This window comes from Heloderma suspectum, chromosome 1, assembly GCF_057233095.1.
Source record: "Heloderma suspectum isolate Gila_16-S chromosome 1, 16-S_ref, whole genome shotgun sequence".
Lineage (NCBI taxonomy): Eukaryota > Metazoa > Chordata > Lepidosauria > Squamata > Helodermatidae > Heloderma > Heloderma suspectum.
In genome coordinates, this window is record NC_139458.1 from 114,719,579 (window position 1) to 114,735,653 (window position 16,075).

Here is a 16,075-nt window from a genome sequence, read left to right on the forward strand (position 1 = left end):
ATCAGCAGAATAATTCATAGTTTGAGACTTTGTTTACACTACTTCACCCGCCTCCACCCATGATTCCTTATGTACTGCCCAAGCAAGACGTTTTGGACTTGTGTGTGTTTATTTCTGAGGAAGTCATTTTTGACATGCAATGATTATTAGTTTAAGATGTATTTATGACATTATTACAAAAGTGCCTTCTCTGTGGTGGCCCCCACTCTGTGGAACTCCCTCCCTAGGGAACTCCATCATGCCCCCTCTTTAATGAGCTTCCGTCGTGCATTAAAAACGTGGTTGTTCAGGCAGGCATTTGGGGTGGGTTAGGGTATTTTAAAAAAAAAAAAATTATGGTAAAATTTTATTGTTTTAAATTGTTTTATGGTGGGTTGTACATCGCCCAGAGTGGCTGGGTGACCAGTCAGATGGGCGATTAATAAATTTAATAAATAAAATAAATAAATAAAATAGTTACACTGCTTTTTTTTCTAAAGCAAAAAACAATCTCTTAAAAAACTGAGTGGAAGTCCCTATTTATTTGGCTGTTTAATTTCCATAATCCCAATAGACATGCTCCACTGTTTCTGTGACCTGAATCATTCTCAGAACAGTAGTACTAGCCCCACTGCTGAAAATGAAAACAACTGCTCGCCACCTCAAGGCAAAACTGCACATGGGGTACTTAAAGTGCATGCTTTTTCAATTGGCGTTAAGCAACCTGACTGAGGGCAGGATTGCAGCCATTGCCATCCCCAAGCTAAAAGTATAGGAAGGAGCACAATGCAAGTGTATGCAATGCATTATCATGTAGGAATACTCTTTCATTAGCAAGGTGACCAAGCATGCAGTGGTAACATTGCTGTAGAGGTTCTTGGATGAAACAAAATCCTGGGATAACTGTATCTTTTAATGGTCCAGTCAGCCAGTGGCCTGGTATCTTTTCCCTTCTATCACCCACCTCCATCTTGCCATAGTGCAGGTGCCCATGTAGCACACAATGCATGTTTACAGGGCAGGCAAGTGTTACCCTGGTGAACACGTTTTGTGCAACACCGTGATTGCCATCTCGTGCAGGGCCTTTTTCAAGGAATTTTCACTGGTGGGGAATGAACTCCAGGATGCTTTAAAGTCATAGGAAAGGGCATTTCTAATATTGATTTTAAATAATTAAACACATTTATTTAAATAAAGAAATGTCATGAAACAATAGTAAATGATTGCAATTTAAAGAAACATGGCATTTAAAATTTAACTAAAAATGACCAGAACTCCGAGAGAATTGTTTTACAAAATCCTGCTCAGCATAAATCTCTGGAACAGGCTGACATTGTTTCTTTCAACAGGGTGGTTGAAAGAAAATGGACAACAGCGGGCCGGGAATCATAATAGGCTGTACCAGTCCCATTCAGAGCTATGTTTAGCTGTGCATTAACTGTCTGTGTTGTCATATTTGTTCATGTGTCATCCGCTATAAGATTGTGCAGGGACACAGTCCTTTCAGTTTGCACCGAGTGTGGTGAGAGAGTTGTGATTGCTGCCAGAAGGTTTTGCACCATTCCAGGAGTTATGGGCAACAGCTGGCAAAGGCGCACAGACATTGAACATCGTAAATCATTGCCATGTGGGAGATGGAGCACTTCAGAAATTACTGGCCACTGTTCACATGCTTCATCTGCAAATACGCCATCTTTCCCTGGGAAGACTGGCAGACAATAGCAATCCTGTCTTCACAAACTGTGTGAGTGACTGTACTGATAGCAGATCTTTGATACCAGACAGTATGGTATCCTGTTCAGTATGAAGGCATTCTGCTAAAAAAAAAAAAAATCTGCTGCTTGTACACTTTCCACACAAATCCCACATGCATTTCGACCGTTGGTTGTAACATAATTGTTATTTGTAAATCTTTGACTACCAATGACTACCAATGTTAAATTTGGATTTTGATTCATGTTTCCCAGGGAAAGGTCCTTCTTTCATTAACTGTAGCTTTCTGATTGCTGAAACTCTACAAGTAAGTATGTCAGGAAGGATAAGTTCATCACATTGCAGATTTTTTCTGTAGAACCTGGTATACATCTGAGATATATCCCATAAGTTCTGTTAGCCAAACTTGTTTATCAGAAAACAATGTTTTCAGAAAACTTACTCCACTTTCTGGCAACAAGGCAATTGTACAACACTATATCAATAAGGTGGACCTCGTGCTGTGTAAACCTGACATCATGATGTCATGGAAATGCTTTTGCTTCAGAAAAGACAGGATGTAGTAGCTTTGATTTATTTTTTGATGTGCAGAAGTAGGTGTTCAGGGGTGCAATCCTAGATTGCGCCCTCAATGATTGTAAGCCCCTGAACTTGTAGGCTTATAATGCTATGCAGAGCAGGAAAAGCAGCAGAGGTGCTTTTTGTCTCCCTGTTTTTCCAGCATTCATTTTTTGCTAGATAGCCATCTAGCTGGAGACCTTGAAAGCCTTGAATCTCCTTAAAGTGACCAATCTAATTAAGCCATATGGGTTATATAGGCACAGCTTTTGCTTAAAACAGGATGGCAAATCCTAAATCACACAGTCTAGAGGAGAACATGAACAGCATCTAAATCTGCATATTTCCCCCCAAAATATAAACCAGGAATAAGCAGAATTAAAAGGGCACTTCAGGAGGGGATTTTGAGTTAACGGGGGGGGGATTCATGAGGGCTGGGGGGGATTTTCCCTGTACTTTATATGTTAAAAAAATGTCTTGCTCTCCTGTGTGTGTGTGTCTCCGTGTGTGTGTAAATATATATATATATATATATATATACATACACACACACACACATACATATTAGAGGTGTGCACCAACTGCAAGATTCAACTTGGATCCTGATTCGGTGCTTCGGAAAATAGCCTATTTCAGCTCAGACCAATTTGGAATCTATCCACTTCAACTCAGGTGTTGAACCCATTATGTTCCTTGTGTTCTGAAAATGATAGAAAGCCTCAAGGTGGAGTTAAGTAAGAAGCTGTCATGTTTGATTGTCCTCCCCTTCAAAATCGGCAAAACAGAGACTAGTAGTTCAAGCTATTGCAGATTTATTATGCTAAAAGCAAGCCTTTCCACAGTGCATGTTGAAGGAACCTCTCAAACTTCCCCGGGCTCTAAAGGACTATTCTCAAATCTCTATTAGGAAAGACAACCCTCAGGGTTCTGAAGTTGCTGACAGTTTGCCCGTGGATACTGATGGTCAAACCTGCCTAATGGTGATGCCTCTCCCTTAAGGCAGCTCCCTTCTCTGTTGGCTTCTAAGAACGGCTATCCTGGCAGAGCACCTTAGCCTCATCCCAAACTCCACCTGCTTTGACTTGCACACACTCTGGAATCTCTCAAGTCATGCCCCTCCTCCTCAGAAACCTGAGCTCCCACAGTGGGCGGGAGAGGCAGCGACTCAGCCTGGGCCATCTGTTTGACAAGGCCTTGGGAAGATTCTCTCCCAACTCCTGGGAGCTCTGTGGGAGGTTCCTACCCTGTTCTCTGATCTAGCTGTTCTAGCTCTGGTTCAGAATCGGAATCCTCAGAACTCTCAATGGGCCTGTGATCAACCCTGACAGAAATCTGCAGTTTCAGAGGGTAGGTGCAGTGATTCATGTGGAAGGAGATCCCTCAAATTTGGGCAGGAGTCACTTCCTGCTCCCTGCCTCATTGGATTTTTGGTAGATTTGTGTGAAAGTGGCGTACATCATAGAGGCTTCCCCAGGCACGAAACCTGCAAAATTTCAGAAGGGGTGGTGCAGGGGCTAAGGAGTTATGATCCTTGAAAACCAGTTTGAGCCTCTTTCATAGTAAAGCATGGTGGCCTGGGAAGAATGGCCATTTCTAGGTCCCATCTTTGGAATACCCTGTTGGATTGAACTGCCTGCCTAGGACATAACTGAGGGAATTTCAGGGGAAAATCTAATAAATACATTAGAAATTATAATTAATAAATGCTGATGTAATGCAAAATGTACTGAATGAAACCAGGAAGAAAAAGAAAGTGAAACCAAAATGGATTAGGAATAAAATATTTATGTTTCCAAATTCATAATGGGGAAACAAGGTTGTTGGCTTGAGCTAACTTCTTAAGACACACAACATAGAATTTTAGGAGAAACCATAAAGAATGAAATAATAATACTATATTATGGAATTATAATTAATAAATGCTGAATGTGCTGAATGAAACCAGGAACAAAAGGAGAATGGAACCAAAGTTCAATAGGGGGAAAGAAGAACTAAGACGTAGTGAACGAGAGCAAAGCCAGAGTCATAGACAAAAACAGGGGGATAATATAATAAGATAGTGGCCCAGTTTGCACGTCACAGTGGCAATTCCTGGGTTGTTTAACCCAGAAATCGTGGAGCTGGGCGAGCACACGAGGCGCACGTTCATCCTTTCCGTTTTTAATTACCTACTTAAGAAGACCCAGTTCCTGGGTTGTTTTGTGATGTGCTAACCTGAAAACTCTGGATTGTCCATGGGTTAAACAACCCAGAGTTAACCCTATAATTCCCCATGGTTAGGAGTAGAAGGTAGACCTATCAGTCACTCAGCAGCACTCCCTCCCTCAATCCTGCCCCCACTTAGCCTCTGCCACCACTCAGACTCATAGTGAAAAAGAAACTAAAAGAGGCTAGTTTCAGGAGACACAAAGTGTCCACGTCTCCTATGTCTTTAAAACACAAGTTGGTAACAAAGCCTCATTCGGCTCCAGCTTCAATTCTAGTGGCTTTAGGGAGAAGCCTGCTTTACCTTGGGAAGCACCAGAACTGGACTGAAGTAGTCCAATTCTGCTTGGGCTTTGGGCTTCATCCGAATCCAATGCACCTCTCATACATACGTGTGTGTGTGTGTGTGTGCTCGCACATGTATGGCTTCTGCTATATGCTCTGTTCAACAGCTAAGCACTCGCTTCAGATATCATAGGGGGCTGACAAGGGAAAAATCTTATGGATATCCATGTTTGTTCTTAGTACTGAGGTTAATTCTAACCACAATTTCAGCTAGGAGCTATTTTCCTTATCATAACGCTTTGCATATATGTGCAGGGCCACAGGTAGTCTTCAATTTCAATATTTTACCCATTTAATCATGTTGAAATTGGCACACAAAAGAACCTCTTTGAATACACATATTATAGTGGCGCCATTCACACTATGATAGTTACGAAGTTCTGTCAGAATTTTTAGTATGTTCCCTGTTGAGGTTTTATAACTTGGCATCAGAAATACTCTGGCAAAAATGACCTTCATGTTGTTTCTGTTACTGTGTAGGGAAGGGGCAATGTGATCCTGAACCTGAACCTGAAAATTAAATATTTGTTCCTCACATTACTCTGGAGAAATGTGCATATTTGTTGTTAAGACTGCACTAGGGCTGCACAGTTGTACAGTTATGAAAATATTGGGCATGATCCAGCTAAGTGAAGCACTTTTACGTTCTCACTGAAATCAATGGGAGAGTTAAGTATAGCCTTAAATCTCTGCCTTTTGACATGAGTAAGACTAAAAAATGCTTCAGTTTGGTGGGATATTATTTTCCATATATAGTTTAGTAGCTCTGTTTCCCTGACCAGGATTCCTTGTCATGTTATAAATGCATACTTGGACTCCAATAATGCAATCAATCATTTGACTTAATCTTAAAGAAAAGAGCTGTAAAACTGCATGTTCTACTATATACTTAACTGGGATCTAAGTGAGAGACTTGCAGTGCCCTCTGAAACAAGTTACTTAGGATGACTGTGCTTCTGGTTCCACACCACGGTGAACTTTTCCACAGAGATAAGTGTGCCCACAGCTACATTTTAATAGTTGTGGGTTACTCCCACAAGCCCCAATGCAGCAACAATAGCATAATACCCCATCCATGTGGGAATTGCCTTGCTGCATAGGGTGCTCCCATTTGTTCCTTTTTATATAAACTAGCTGTGCATTCATTCCATTGCAGAAGAGGCAGAGTGCAAACTCCCCAATGATCTTGAAGAAGACCAGAGGGCAGTGTAGGAACTCTCTGAAATGGAGGGGGGTATGGATGAAAGAGTTGCTGCTGTCAAGGGCTCCTTGGAGGCCTCTCTCAGTCTAATCCAGTAACCAAGTCCAGACACAGACAAGGGGATTCCTTTCAAAGCTTTATTCTTCTTTTACAACTTAACAACTATACCGTTTGCAACTAGATCTGAGCAGCACAGTACCTATGCCCTAAGTTGGAACAGTTGGTCCCCGTTTGAAAGGGAATTACTGGTAGACCCCTGAAGTTAAGGACTAGGGAGAGTCCCTCCCCTTTTCCCTTGGATCCTCTGGGTGCAGCCGTTGTTTGCGTACCAACCGGGCGCTATGCCTCCTTTCCGTGCCCTCCATCTGGCGCCGCTCTCTGCATCTGCGTCGCGCGTCCACCAAGTCTGCTATCCGCGCTCCGTTACTCCCTGGACTGCTATCTAAGCTAGGAATGTTGGTGGGAGGAATCTCCGTCAGCTGTTGGTCCTGGGAAAGAGGAGCGCGCTCCCCTCCCAGGAGCGACTGCTCTTCCTCAGAATCAGAACTACTCTGGGATTCTATGGGCTCAGTGTCCACCCTGACAGCTGCCTGGGAAGGAGTCTAGAGAAGCTCATCAGGTTGGCCTTACTAAAATTGACTGCTCCTCCCTCATCTGTCAATTCCTCATTGCAGGGAGTCTATTATTAAATCATAATAAGAATAAAACACTGGGTTATATCCAACATTATGCTAGTGGAAAAATTACAAGAGTTGGTGTTGTTCCACTGGCTAGCAGTTGCACAACCACTATCGGAACTACCATGACTAGTGCAAACAAGTCTAATGAAGTTGTGCAATGCCTTGTGCAACAGTTTGCACAACGGCTTGTTGCCAAACATTGCAAGTTGCACCTAGTCTAATGAAGTCGTAGTGATTTGTGAAATGTCTTGTGCAGTGATTTGCAGAACAGTTTGTGCAATGATTTTCAGAATGCCTTGTGCGACAGCTTGTGCAAGCAGAATCAAAGTATTGAATTTGACACTTGTACAAGGATAAAAACAAGGTTTCTGCAAGCGGTAATAGCTTTGCGCCAGCAGAATTACACCATTGGATACAATCCGTTTTCAAGTAATGAGTTGAAGATCTTAAAATGCCAGTACCAGCACCAGAATCCTGAACATTTCCACTTTATGTATTTATTTAAACACATTTATTTATATTTTTGCAAAAGTTGAAATGACACCATCTCAACAAAAATTTAAACAGTACAAAGGACATCACAATAAAAGAATTCTAAAAAACAAAGCCCACACTAAACTACTAGTCAGACTAAACATTCTAAAAAGCATAGGTGAATAAAAATCTTCACCTGTCACTGGGGAGCAGTTTGAAAGGGCAGAGTGCTACAACTAAAAAGGCCCTATGTAATTCCAGGTCATTCCCACCTCACCTCAGATAGTGCAGAGGCCCACATAAGGGTCTCTAAAGGCAGGTTTGTGTGAAAAGAAGTAGTCCTTAAGGTATGCTTGTCGTAAGCCAGGTGGGCTTTGGAAATTAAATCCAGCATCTTGAAATGGGCCCAGAAATGGATCAGGAGCAAGTGAAACTGTTTCAAGATGTGTTCCAAACACCCAGTTTCTGGTAGCAATCTTGAATTGTTATGGACCAACTTCAAGGGCACCCCCCCACACACACGTATTGCAGTATTTCAACAGGATGTTACCAGAGCATGACTAATTGTGGCCAGAATATCTTTGTCTAGGGGAGGTCATAGTTGGCACACCAGCCTCAGCCAATGGGAGGTGCTTTGTGCCACCAAGGCTACTTAGGCTTCCAGAAATAAGGCCAGATCTAATAGCACTATGAAACTTATAGTTAAGGGGGAGTGCTTCCAGAACAGGCTGTACTACCATCTCCTAAGTCAGATGAATCAGCTACCAACAGCGTCTCTGGCTTATCAGGAATGAGCTTCAGTTTATTGACTCTCAATCAGTACATTAAGTTGTAGATGTGTGGAATATAAACTGCTCTCATTGTCCCGATGTGTTGCATGGTTAATTTGGGCTCATATGGAACCACCTCAAGAGGCTAGCAGATGGCGACGGCGACGGGGGAGTGTAGTTTTCATTGTAGGTTAACGGGTAGGGTGGTGGAGTACAGGGCTAATGGGGGTGTTGGATATTGTACGAAGAGGGCAAAGCATGTAGTCACATGGCATACTGCTGATATTTCTGTGTGTGCAAGATCACTTTTTACAGGTAGATTTGTTAGGCAGAGGTCAATGGGAATATTTTTCAGCTGATGAAACACTCAGCATTCCTATTTTGTTAGGCTGTCCTAACAGAAAAATGGCACGCAATTTTCACAGAAATCTATTGCCATCTGCTGGCTACAGTTGGCTTGCACTGAATAGCACTCATCCTTCTCATAGCAAAGCACCTGTAGGCTATCCTCAGAAAGGCTTAGTATAAATACAAAAGTATTATTCTAGAGAAAAACTTCCAGAATAATTTGAAGTTTAGGATTTATTGGGAGAAAATGTTATATAACATTGTATATGATTTAATAAGCAGGACAGGGTGTGTTTTTTTTCATTGATCAGATTCAGTGATCCAACAAAGCTGTTCCTGATTCTGTACTATAGGTATGGGAGGAATATAATGTTGCAAAGTGGAGTGCCTAAACATTCAAAAAGAAAATTAAACTTTTTGTGGGGTTACATGATCCACCTGCATTATTTGCAGAACTTTTGCAAATAGACTTGCTCTGCCACAAAAGATAAATATTTTTTTCTGGAAATACTGCTTCATGCAACCTTCTGAAGATCTGCCTCAAACTTTTTGAAAAAGCTTCTGTCTGTATATAGGCATAGATCTACATTTAGAGCTCCAATCTTATATGAGGATAATAGAGTATATGTGGCCACTAAGCTACTTCATTGTGTTTTATAAACCAATTCTTAAAAGATACCATCCTCCGAGGATTCTCACGTTTGGGTCTTGCACCTCCATATTGACTCTCCTGGTGAAAGATCCAGACTCAAGAGTGAGGCTTCTGTGAGGTGTTGTGCTCAAAGAAATAGAATTATGGGTGAGTCCCTTGCTTACTTAACAAAATGTATTGGAGAGAATATATCTATGAACATTATAAATACACATGCATACTTAAGTTTATTTCTCTTAAAATGTATTTTAAAGTGCTGAAACTGTCTATCCTATTAATGGTTTTTATGACCAGTACTGTTGAATACATTGTTGGTCTTGCTCTAAAACATTATTTTGATGACTTAGCATTGTGCTTTCAGAAACTAGCTCCTGGAGTCAGCCAATTTGCTTATACCTGCGTACAAGATCACCCAATATGGGCTAATCAACAGTTCTGGGAAACAACCTTTTACAGTGATGTGGAAAATCAAATTCGTTTCCTCTATCTCTCAGCTAAGGAAGACAGTCATCCACAACAATTAAAGCAGAAGGTAAGTAAGGCAACAATACAGGAAATTAATGAAACAAAGAAATAAGCTAAAGCTATGTTTTGGCATTTGGTTACAGGAAAGATGTTACATTGTAAGGAAAAGCTTGTGGTGCTTTTTACATACTTGGTGCATTTGTGTAGATGAATGTGCATTCAAAGAAGAATGGGGAAAATAATTCACAGTCCTACTTTTGATTCACATTCACGTAAATGTTTTAACTTTACATTTTTGAAGACTTTTATTCTGGCAAGATTATTCTATTCAACAGTATAATAGGAAATTACTTTTTGCACTTTTTAATGTTTAAAATATATACTGCTGATACTGTACTATTCATTTCTCCAATAAAGTTAGAGGAAAAGCTTATACAAATGTAAAATAATGCTGTGTGGGCTTGATTCATGCCAATAATTAGCCCTAGATTGTAATCAAATTGCTCTACCTTTCATAGCATGCCAACTTACTCTTGAATTAAAAAAATTGCCAAAGAGTGTGTTCATAAATTATAATTTGTGCTCATTGGAATTTGTGCTACTTGTGCTACTAGGAGATAATGAGACCATCATTGTAATATCCTTGGCTTGCTAGAAAATCCTATAGCCAAGTTCATTGTGTGGACAAATTTGATAAGGTGTTTCATCTATAAAGCCAGGATCATTGCTTAATTCCCACAACTTAAAAATGTTTTCTTTCTTTTAAAGTTGATGAACATATTATCATAATATGCTAAGAATCCTAACATCCATTGTTAATGTGTTTCCAACTCTGGCAGATTTCAGTTCCTTCTGGTTGAAATCAGACAGATCTCCCAGATAAAATTTTATCCCTCTTTTAAGAATGTTTCATTTTTCATTTTTCTAAATCAGAAATGAACAAATCTTGTGAATATTCAGGCCAAACAAACCTAGAACATAGATTTTTCCACCACTGTGCATTAATGTTCCCAAAGCAATTTCCAAAATAATTATTTCCCCCTACGCAATAGCAGTAATGAATAACTATGTGTGAGTTTAGATCAGCCTTTCCCAAATTGGTGCCTTCCAGATAGTTTAGACTACAATTCCTAGCATTCCTGACCATTGGCCATGATGGTTAGGGCTAATGGGAAATGAAGTTCAAAACACCTGGAGTGCATCATCTTGGGGATGGCTGGTTTAGTTCTTGGAGATCCTAATTCAAATGTCATGCCTTATTTAATCCCACAATATATATAATGCTCAGAGTTGTAAGTGGTATTGTAGATTTGTACCAGGAGTAGCCAAAATTTCCATGAGAGGCACACATGGCTGATGAACAACAACAATTCTAATCCTGAGTACCAAGCCCGAGATTTACTCTGCCTCTTTTTCAGCCCCATGTGGAGAACCTGGGAAGAAATTGTTATAGCAGCAGCAGCCTAGTCAGTGGGGTAAACATGTAAGGGGCTTCTCAAGATGTGTAGGCATGGGAGGGAAGGAGCAGCAGCCTAGGTGGTGTATGACTGTGGCTACTGGACAGAGAAGCGGCAGCTATTGGGGAGGAGTATAAGAAGTAGATGTTAATAGGAAGTGTCAGTTACAGACTTGTGTGACCATATATGGTGTTTGATACATATTTGACAAAACTACTCCAAGTCAGCTGAAGACATATCTAAGACATGTATCTCAGGTTACCAGAAAAGTACCCCTTCTAGACACTTCCCTACATACTTCTTAAGAACACGTGTATAGAGTAGCATGCAGCCCACTGCCTGCAGCTTTTAGGTTTTCAGCCACAGACAAAAGAAGTTTTCCTTTTCCCTTTCATTGAATGCCTTTTAAGTCTTATTTCCAATATAGGACTGAAAGGGCATGTCAGTGCGGAAGTCTAAATTGGCTCCCGCTTGGTGTGGTTTTGTGCAGTGAGGCATGGCTTGCTTTCCCTTTCCTTCCTAATATTTTCTGATTTTTTCCCTTTCGTTTTTTTTTTAACTTTCAGGCAGTGTTGTCGTAAAACTGCACAAATCTGTTTTTATTTTATTCATTACATTTCTATACTACCCAAAGGCCAAAGCTCTCTTAGCAGTTCACAAAAATTAAAGCCATAAAATACAACATGATAAAGCATAATATAAAATCTTTAAAAGTTTTTATCTACCCAGCTGCATGACTCTGGGGTGAGCAGATAAAAGCATTATCTGCTTTTGTGGATATTTGGTCATCTTTGAATGAAGAAATATAAACTGGGCAAGATAGCTGATGCTAATAATATGCCTGCACTTGTACTGAAGACATTATAGGGATGCTACAGTGTGGGTGTACCTCATAGCGCTGTAGGTTGGAATGGAGATTGGATTGAATCTGTAGTAATAGTATAAGCATGCCCTTATTGACCTGTTATGAGAGGTGGTAAATGACATCTCCCCACTATGGTAAAACCTGTAAAGTGTACGGTATCTGGCAACTCTAAAAATGGCTTTCTACCATCTCTACCATCTCATGTTGCCAAGAACATACCTCCTGAATTATATGGAATACCAGACATGTTAGGAAAAGCAATAGGCAAGTCACTGCCAGTTCACATTAAAAGTGGAAGATAGAGAAAAACAGCATCAGCAGAATTGGGACTTTAGGGCAGTTGTAGCAAGCCCATAGGTTCCCTTGAAGCCTATCCTCATACCCTGCAGAAGTCTGAAAGACTGATTATAGGGATGTTAGTCCCTGTGGCTTTATCCTAACAAAACTGAGGCCATGTGATGACAGTTGCCAGACAACTTTGCCCTAATTTCTTCAGGCTACAATATATTTTTCCTACATGCTACCAGCCGAGAATGATTTACAGAGAATGATAAATACAGCATGTGAAAACATGAACATTTTTGGTGCTATAAAATATTTATAACAACACATGGCTCACCTACTGAAACGCTACAGGAGATTGGATAGGATCACCTGTGCCAGGCAGCTAGATTAATGATGTTTTTCCAGCCAATTCATGTTCTCCCTCAGCATTAGACAAGCATTTGGAAGTGAAAAGGAACAGCAACCAATGCATTAGCTTGGAAAACAACACAGAAGAAAAACATGACTAAACAAAGCTGATGCTGCATAGGAAATGCTATAAGTACATTAGACGTGACTACACCATTCTGTTAATCATGCATTGCTATAGATTCTATGAATATCTGCCAGAAACAGTTTTTTAAAGTTCTTCTTCTTCTACTACTACGACGACGACGGTGATGGTGATGGTGATGATGATGATGCATTAGTGGCTCCTGTGCTTGCATTAGGGTCTGATTTGGGATGTGATTGAAGGTGGAGGATACATTGGGCAGGACATTTGGAAATAGGGTAGTGTTGTGCACAGCTCCACCTCTAAGGCAGGGCAATGTGGATGTGAAAGCAGAGTTAGGCTTCAAGCATAGATCAGCACAGGAACTTTCCTAAAGTGTTCTGTTGTCCCTTAGTAGGCAATAGCATGACTGGAAGGGGATGGGCACAATACCTCACGAGCAAGAAAGCTGCCACTCCTGCATTTAGTCAGCTGGCCAACCTCCCTGGGCATCCTTTCCTCTGTGGTTTAATGCCATGCTTCATATCTGTGTTTCATACATTGTTATTTTTCACAGCAGTGCCCTTAACTTGTTTGAGATACACTTGATTCTTCAGTAAAGGTCACAGCCTGGTTTTTTACCCTCCTCTCACCCATTGCATTATGTTTTGTGTGTAGCATCTCCCATTCCTTCCTCCAGTGGGGGGAAAGCCCTTTTAAAAGTCCTTTTAAAAGTCAAGACTATGATATAATGTTGTCTGACCATTTTTCACTCCTTAGGAGAAGAATTCTGAAGGCCAGGCCCAAGAAAAGAGTGCCATGGATTTGGCTGCTGAGCAGTTGCGTCTATGGCCCACACTTACTAAAGAGACCCAACAGCAGCTAGTACAGAGTGAGGAGAGCATGGTTTTCAGCCAGGCAATTCATTTTGCCAACCTCATGGTGTACCTGCTGGTGCCACTGGACACCAGTAAAAACAAACTGCTAAGAACTTCAGCTACAGGAGACTGGGAGAGTGGAAGCAATAGCATTGTCACAAATAGGTGCGTAATCAGGATTCCCACATCATCGGAATTCATTGTCATACATAGTGTTGTTTGTTCATTTTTGTATTCCAGTGTAGATTCAGCTTATTGGAATTGCTTTCTTAGCATTGCAGGCAGTGTTGCAGAGAGCTATGATACTGAAAGCGGGTTTGAAGATTCTGAAAACAACGATATCGCCAATGCTGTTGTGCGCTTCATTACCAGGTTCATAGACAAGGTTTGTACAGAAAGTGGAGTTACACAGGATCACATCAGGAGTCTTCATTGTATGATACCAGGTATGAAGAACCATGATCTAGTCTTGAAATCTTTTGAGAGAGAATTTTTTTGCACTGTCTGAGAGAAGATATTTTTAGAAAGATTTTTTTGTGGTAATTATTTCAGTTGACAATAAGGCTTGTAATTCTAATTTTAGTCTGTCAGTGTCTACATAGTCATGAGAGAGATCTATTCTGGGTTTTCTGGAAGCAGTTTTAGAATGGTAGAATTATTTTAGTTTGTTTTGCTCTTGCTGTGTTGTGCTCATTTGCTGGTGGTGTTTATTGCCAGGAATTGTAGCAATGCACATTGAGACTCTGGAGGCTGTCCATCGAGAAAGTAGAAGGTTGCCTCCAATACAGAAGGCAAGTATTTTGGACTATGTTGATACTTGTTTATAGGTATTGGGTATATGGCCAATTTGATAGCTTCATTTTTCCTCTTTCTAATAAAATTGAGGAGACATTTTGAAAATTTAAATAGCATGTCGAAAAGTTTGAAAACTTCAACAAATGAGCAGCTTGGCTATAGTTTTGTGAAATATGAACTAGAGAAAATAGCTCAGCCAAATCTCTGAATAAAAAGAAGCTGCTACTGCATGTCCATTCTTGATTTAAGACCCATTCTCTATCCACCCACTCCCTGTCCAAAGTCAGACAGCAACTAAGCAAATAATGCTTTCCCTCTTGGATTGAAGAGGCAGAATCTCTAACCAATTAAAACCTTGCTCCATGGCCTGTTTTCAGAGTCGAGGGAGCTTCTCTTACCCAGTTCTTACTCTTAGCCTATCTATGGTCCAATTTTCCCAACAAGCACAGTGGCAGAGCTTCTCCTGTGCCTCTCCAATGGAAATCTATTGTGGGACACTGTGCCTATGCAAAAGACAACATGATGTTAAGTCCTTTTCCTTCAAAATAAGCCAACCTTTAAAAATTGTTCAAATAATTCCAGCAAAAATATTTTTTTTGTTTAACACTTGTCGTGTACTATGTGTTGCACAATTTTTATTTTTTTTAAAAAAAATCTTGTCTTTGGGCTCAGCCCAAGATTCTACGACCAGCTTTGCTACCAGGGGAAGAGTTTGTGTGTGAAGGTCTCCGTGTGCTCCTGGATCCTGATGGCAGAGAGGAAGCAACTGGAGGATTGCTTGGAGGCCCTCACATTCTCCCTGCAGAAGGAGCTTTGTTCCTTACTACGTACAGAGTTATATTTAAAGGCACACCTCATGATCAACTAGGTATGGTCTTTGCTATGAATGTCAAAAAAAATTTACTCCAGAATACCCTGAGGCTAGCATCTGGTCCTGTTGGCCATCTAAGGCACTTTTAAAAACACATCCCCTACAGGAATAGGATTTGTATCAAGACCTTTAACTTCAACCAGCATAACTTTCTGTAATGTAATTTCCAAAGTTAATTAAATACTAAATTATTGTAATAGTTCTTTTGATGTAATAGGCTTTGCAATAATTTATCTTACCTGTATGATGTTATAACTTTTGCTTTCCTAGTAAGCGCCAACCATTTCAGAGCATATGAGCGAATTTAAATGTGATCCAGGAGATTATGATTATTGGGCACAAGGAACTTCTATGATCTCAGGAATTGTTAAATATGTATCCAAGGAAACCACTGTAGTAATGTCCTTCTTTGTCAGGCTTGCACATTGTCTTGTCGAGTGGTTTCTCACATTAGAAGATAGCCTGGATCACTCACATGCTGATTAATAAAAATTGTTGTCTCATGCCACTAAGTAAAACGAATGGGCTAAATTGCATGCGAATGGACTTATGCTCATACAATGGAAATCTCTCTTCCTTTTCTCCACCCTGCAGCCCCCACCCATGCCTCCCAAATCTGTTCCAGAAAGTGACCCAATCCTCTGGAAGAGATTTGGGGGCCTGCAGTGGGAGGGGGAATTTGATCTGCTGTCAGTGTCTGTTCTACTGGCAGAAAGACACCATTGGATACAACCTAGTATGAGAGCTCAATATTTATACCTGCTCAAGACGAAGAATTATAGGTTTGGGATGAAGAAATGGCTGTTAATGTTTAGACTGAGAAAGCTGTCAATCATTATTCTTTGCACACCTGGTGGAACTACAACTGTTTTTGCCAAAGGGGCAAAGAATTTGAACCTATATATTCCTTCACTTTTGAAAAAGAGCATAGATTAATAAAAGTACAGTATTTCAAAATGTCATGAGAACTATTAATGTTAACAATTGCACAAACATTTATCTTGGGCATATGAAAAAATAACATTCCTCAATCTAGCATTGCATTGCTTTTATTTGTGTAGT

General features: G+C 40.4%; 1 protein-coding gene across 4 annotated transcripts in view; it reads left to right on the forward strand.

Moving 5' to 3' along the window:
- The window catches only part of SBF2 (SET binding factor 2), a 388,549-nt gene that overhangs the window by 313,087 nt on the left and 59,387 nt on the right, over positions 1 to 16,075 (forward strand). For all 4 annotated transcript variants that reach the window (XM_084854235.1, XM_084854251.1, XM_084854241.1 and 1 more), the window contains exons 18-22: positions 9,287 to 9,457; positions 13,250 to 13,512; positions 13,621 to 13,793; positions 14,065 to 14,138; positions 14,815 to 15,010. In XM_084854235.1, coding sequence (XP_084710361.1) covers positions 9,287 to 9,457; positions 13,250 to 13,512; positions 13,621 to 13,793; positions 14,065 to 14,138; positions 14,815 to 15,010 — 877 coding nt within the window. The remainder of the gene's footprint in view (positions 1 to 9,286; positions 9,458 to 13,249; positions 13,513 to 13,620; positions 13,794 to 14,064; positions 14,139 to 14,814; positions 15,011 to 16,075) is intronic.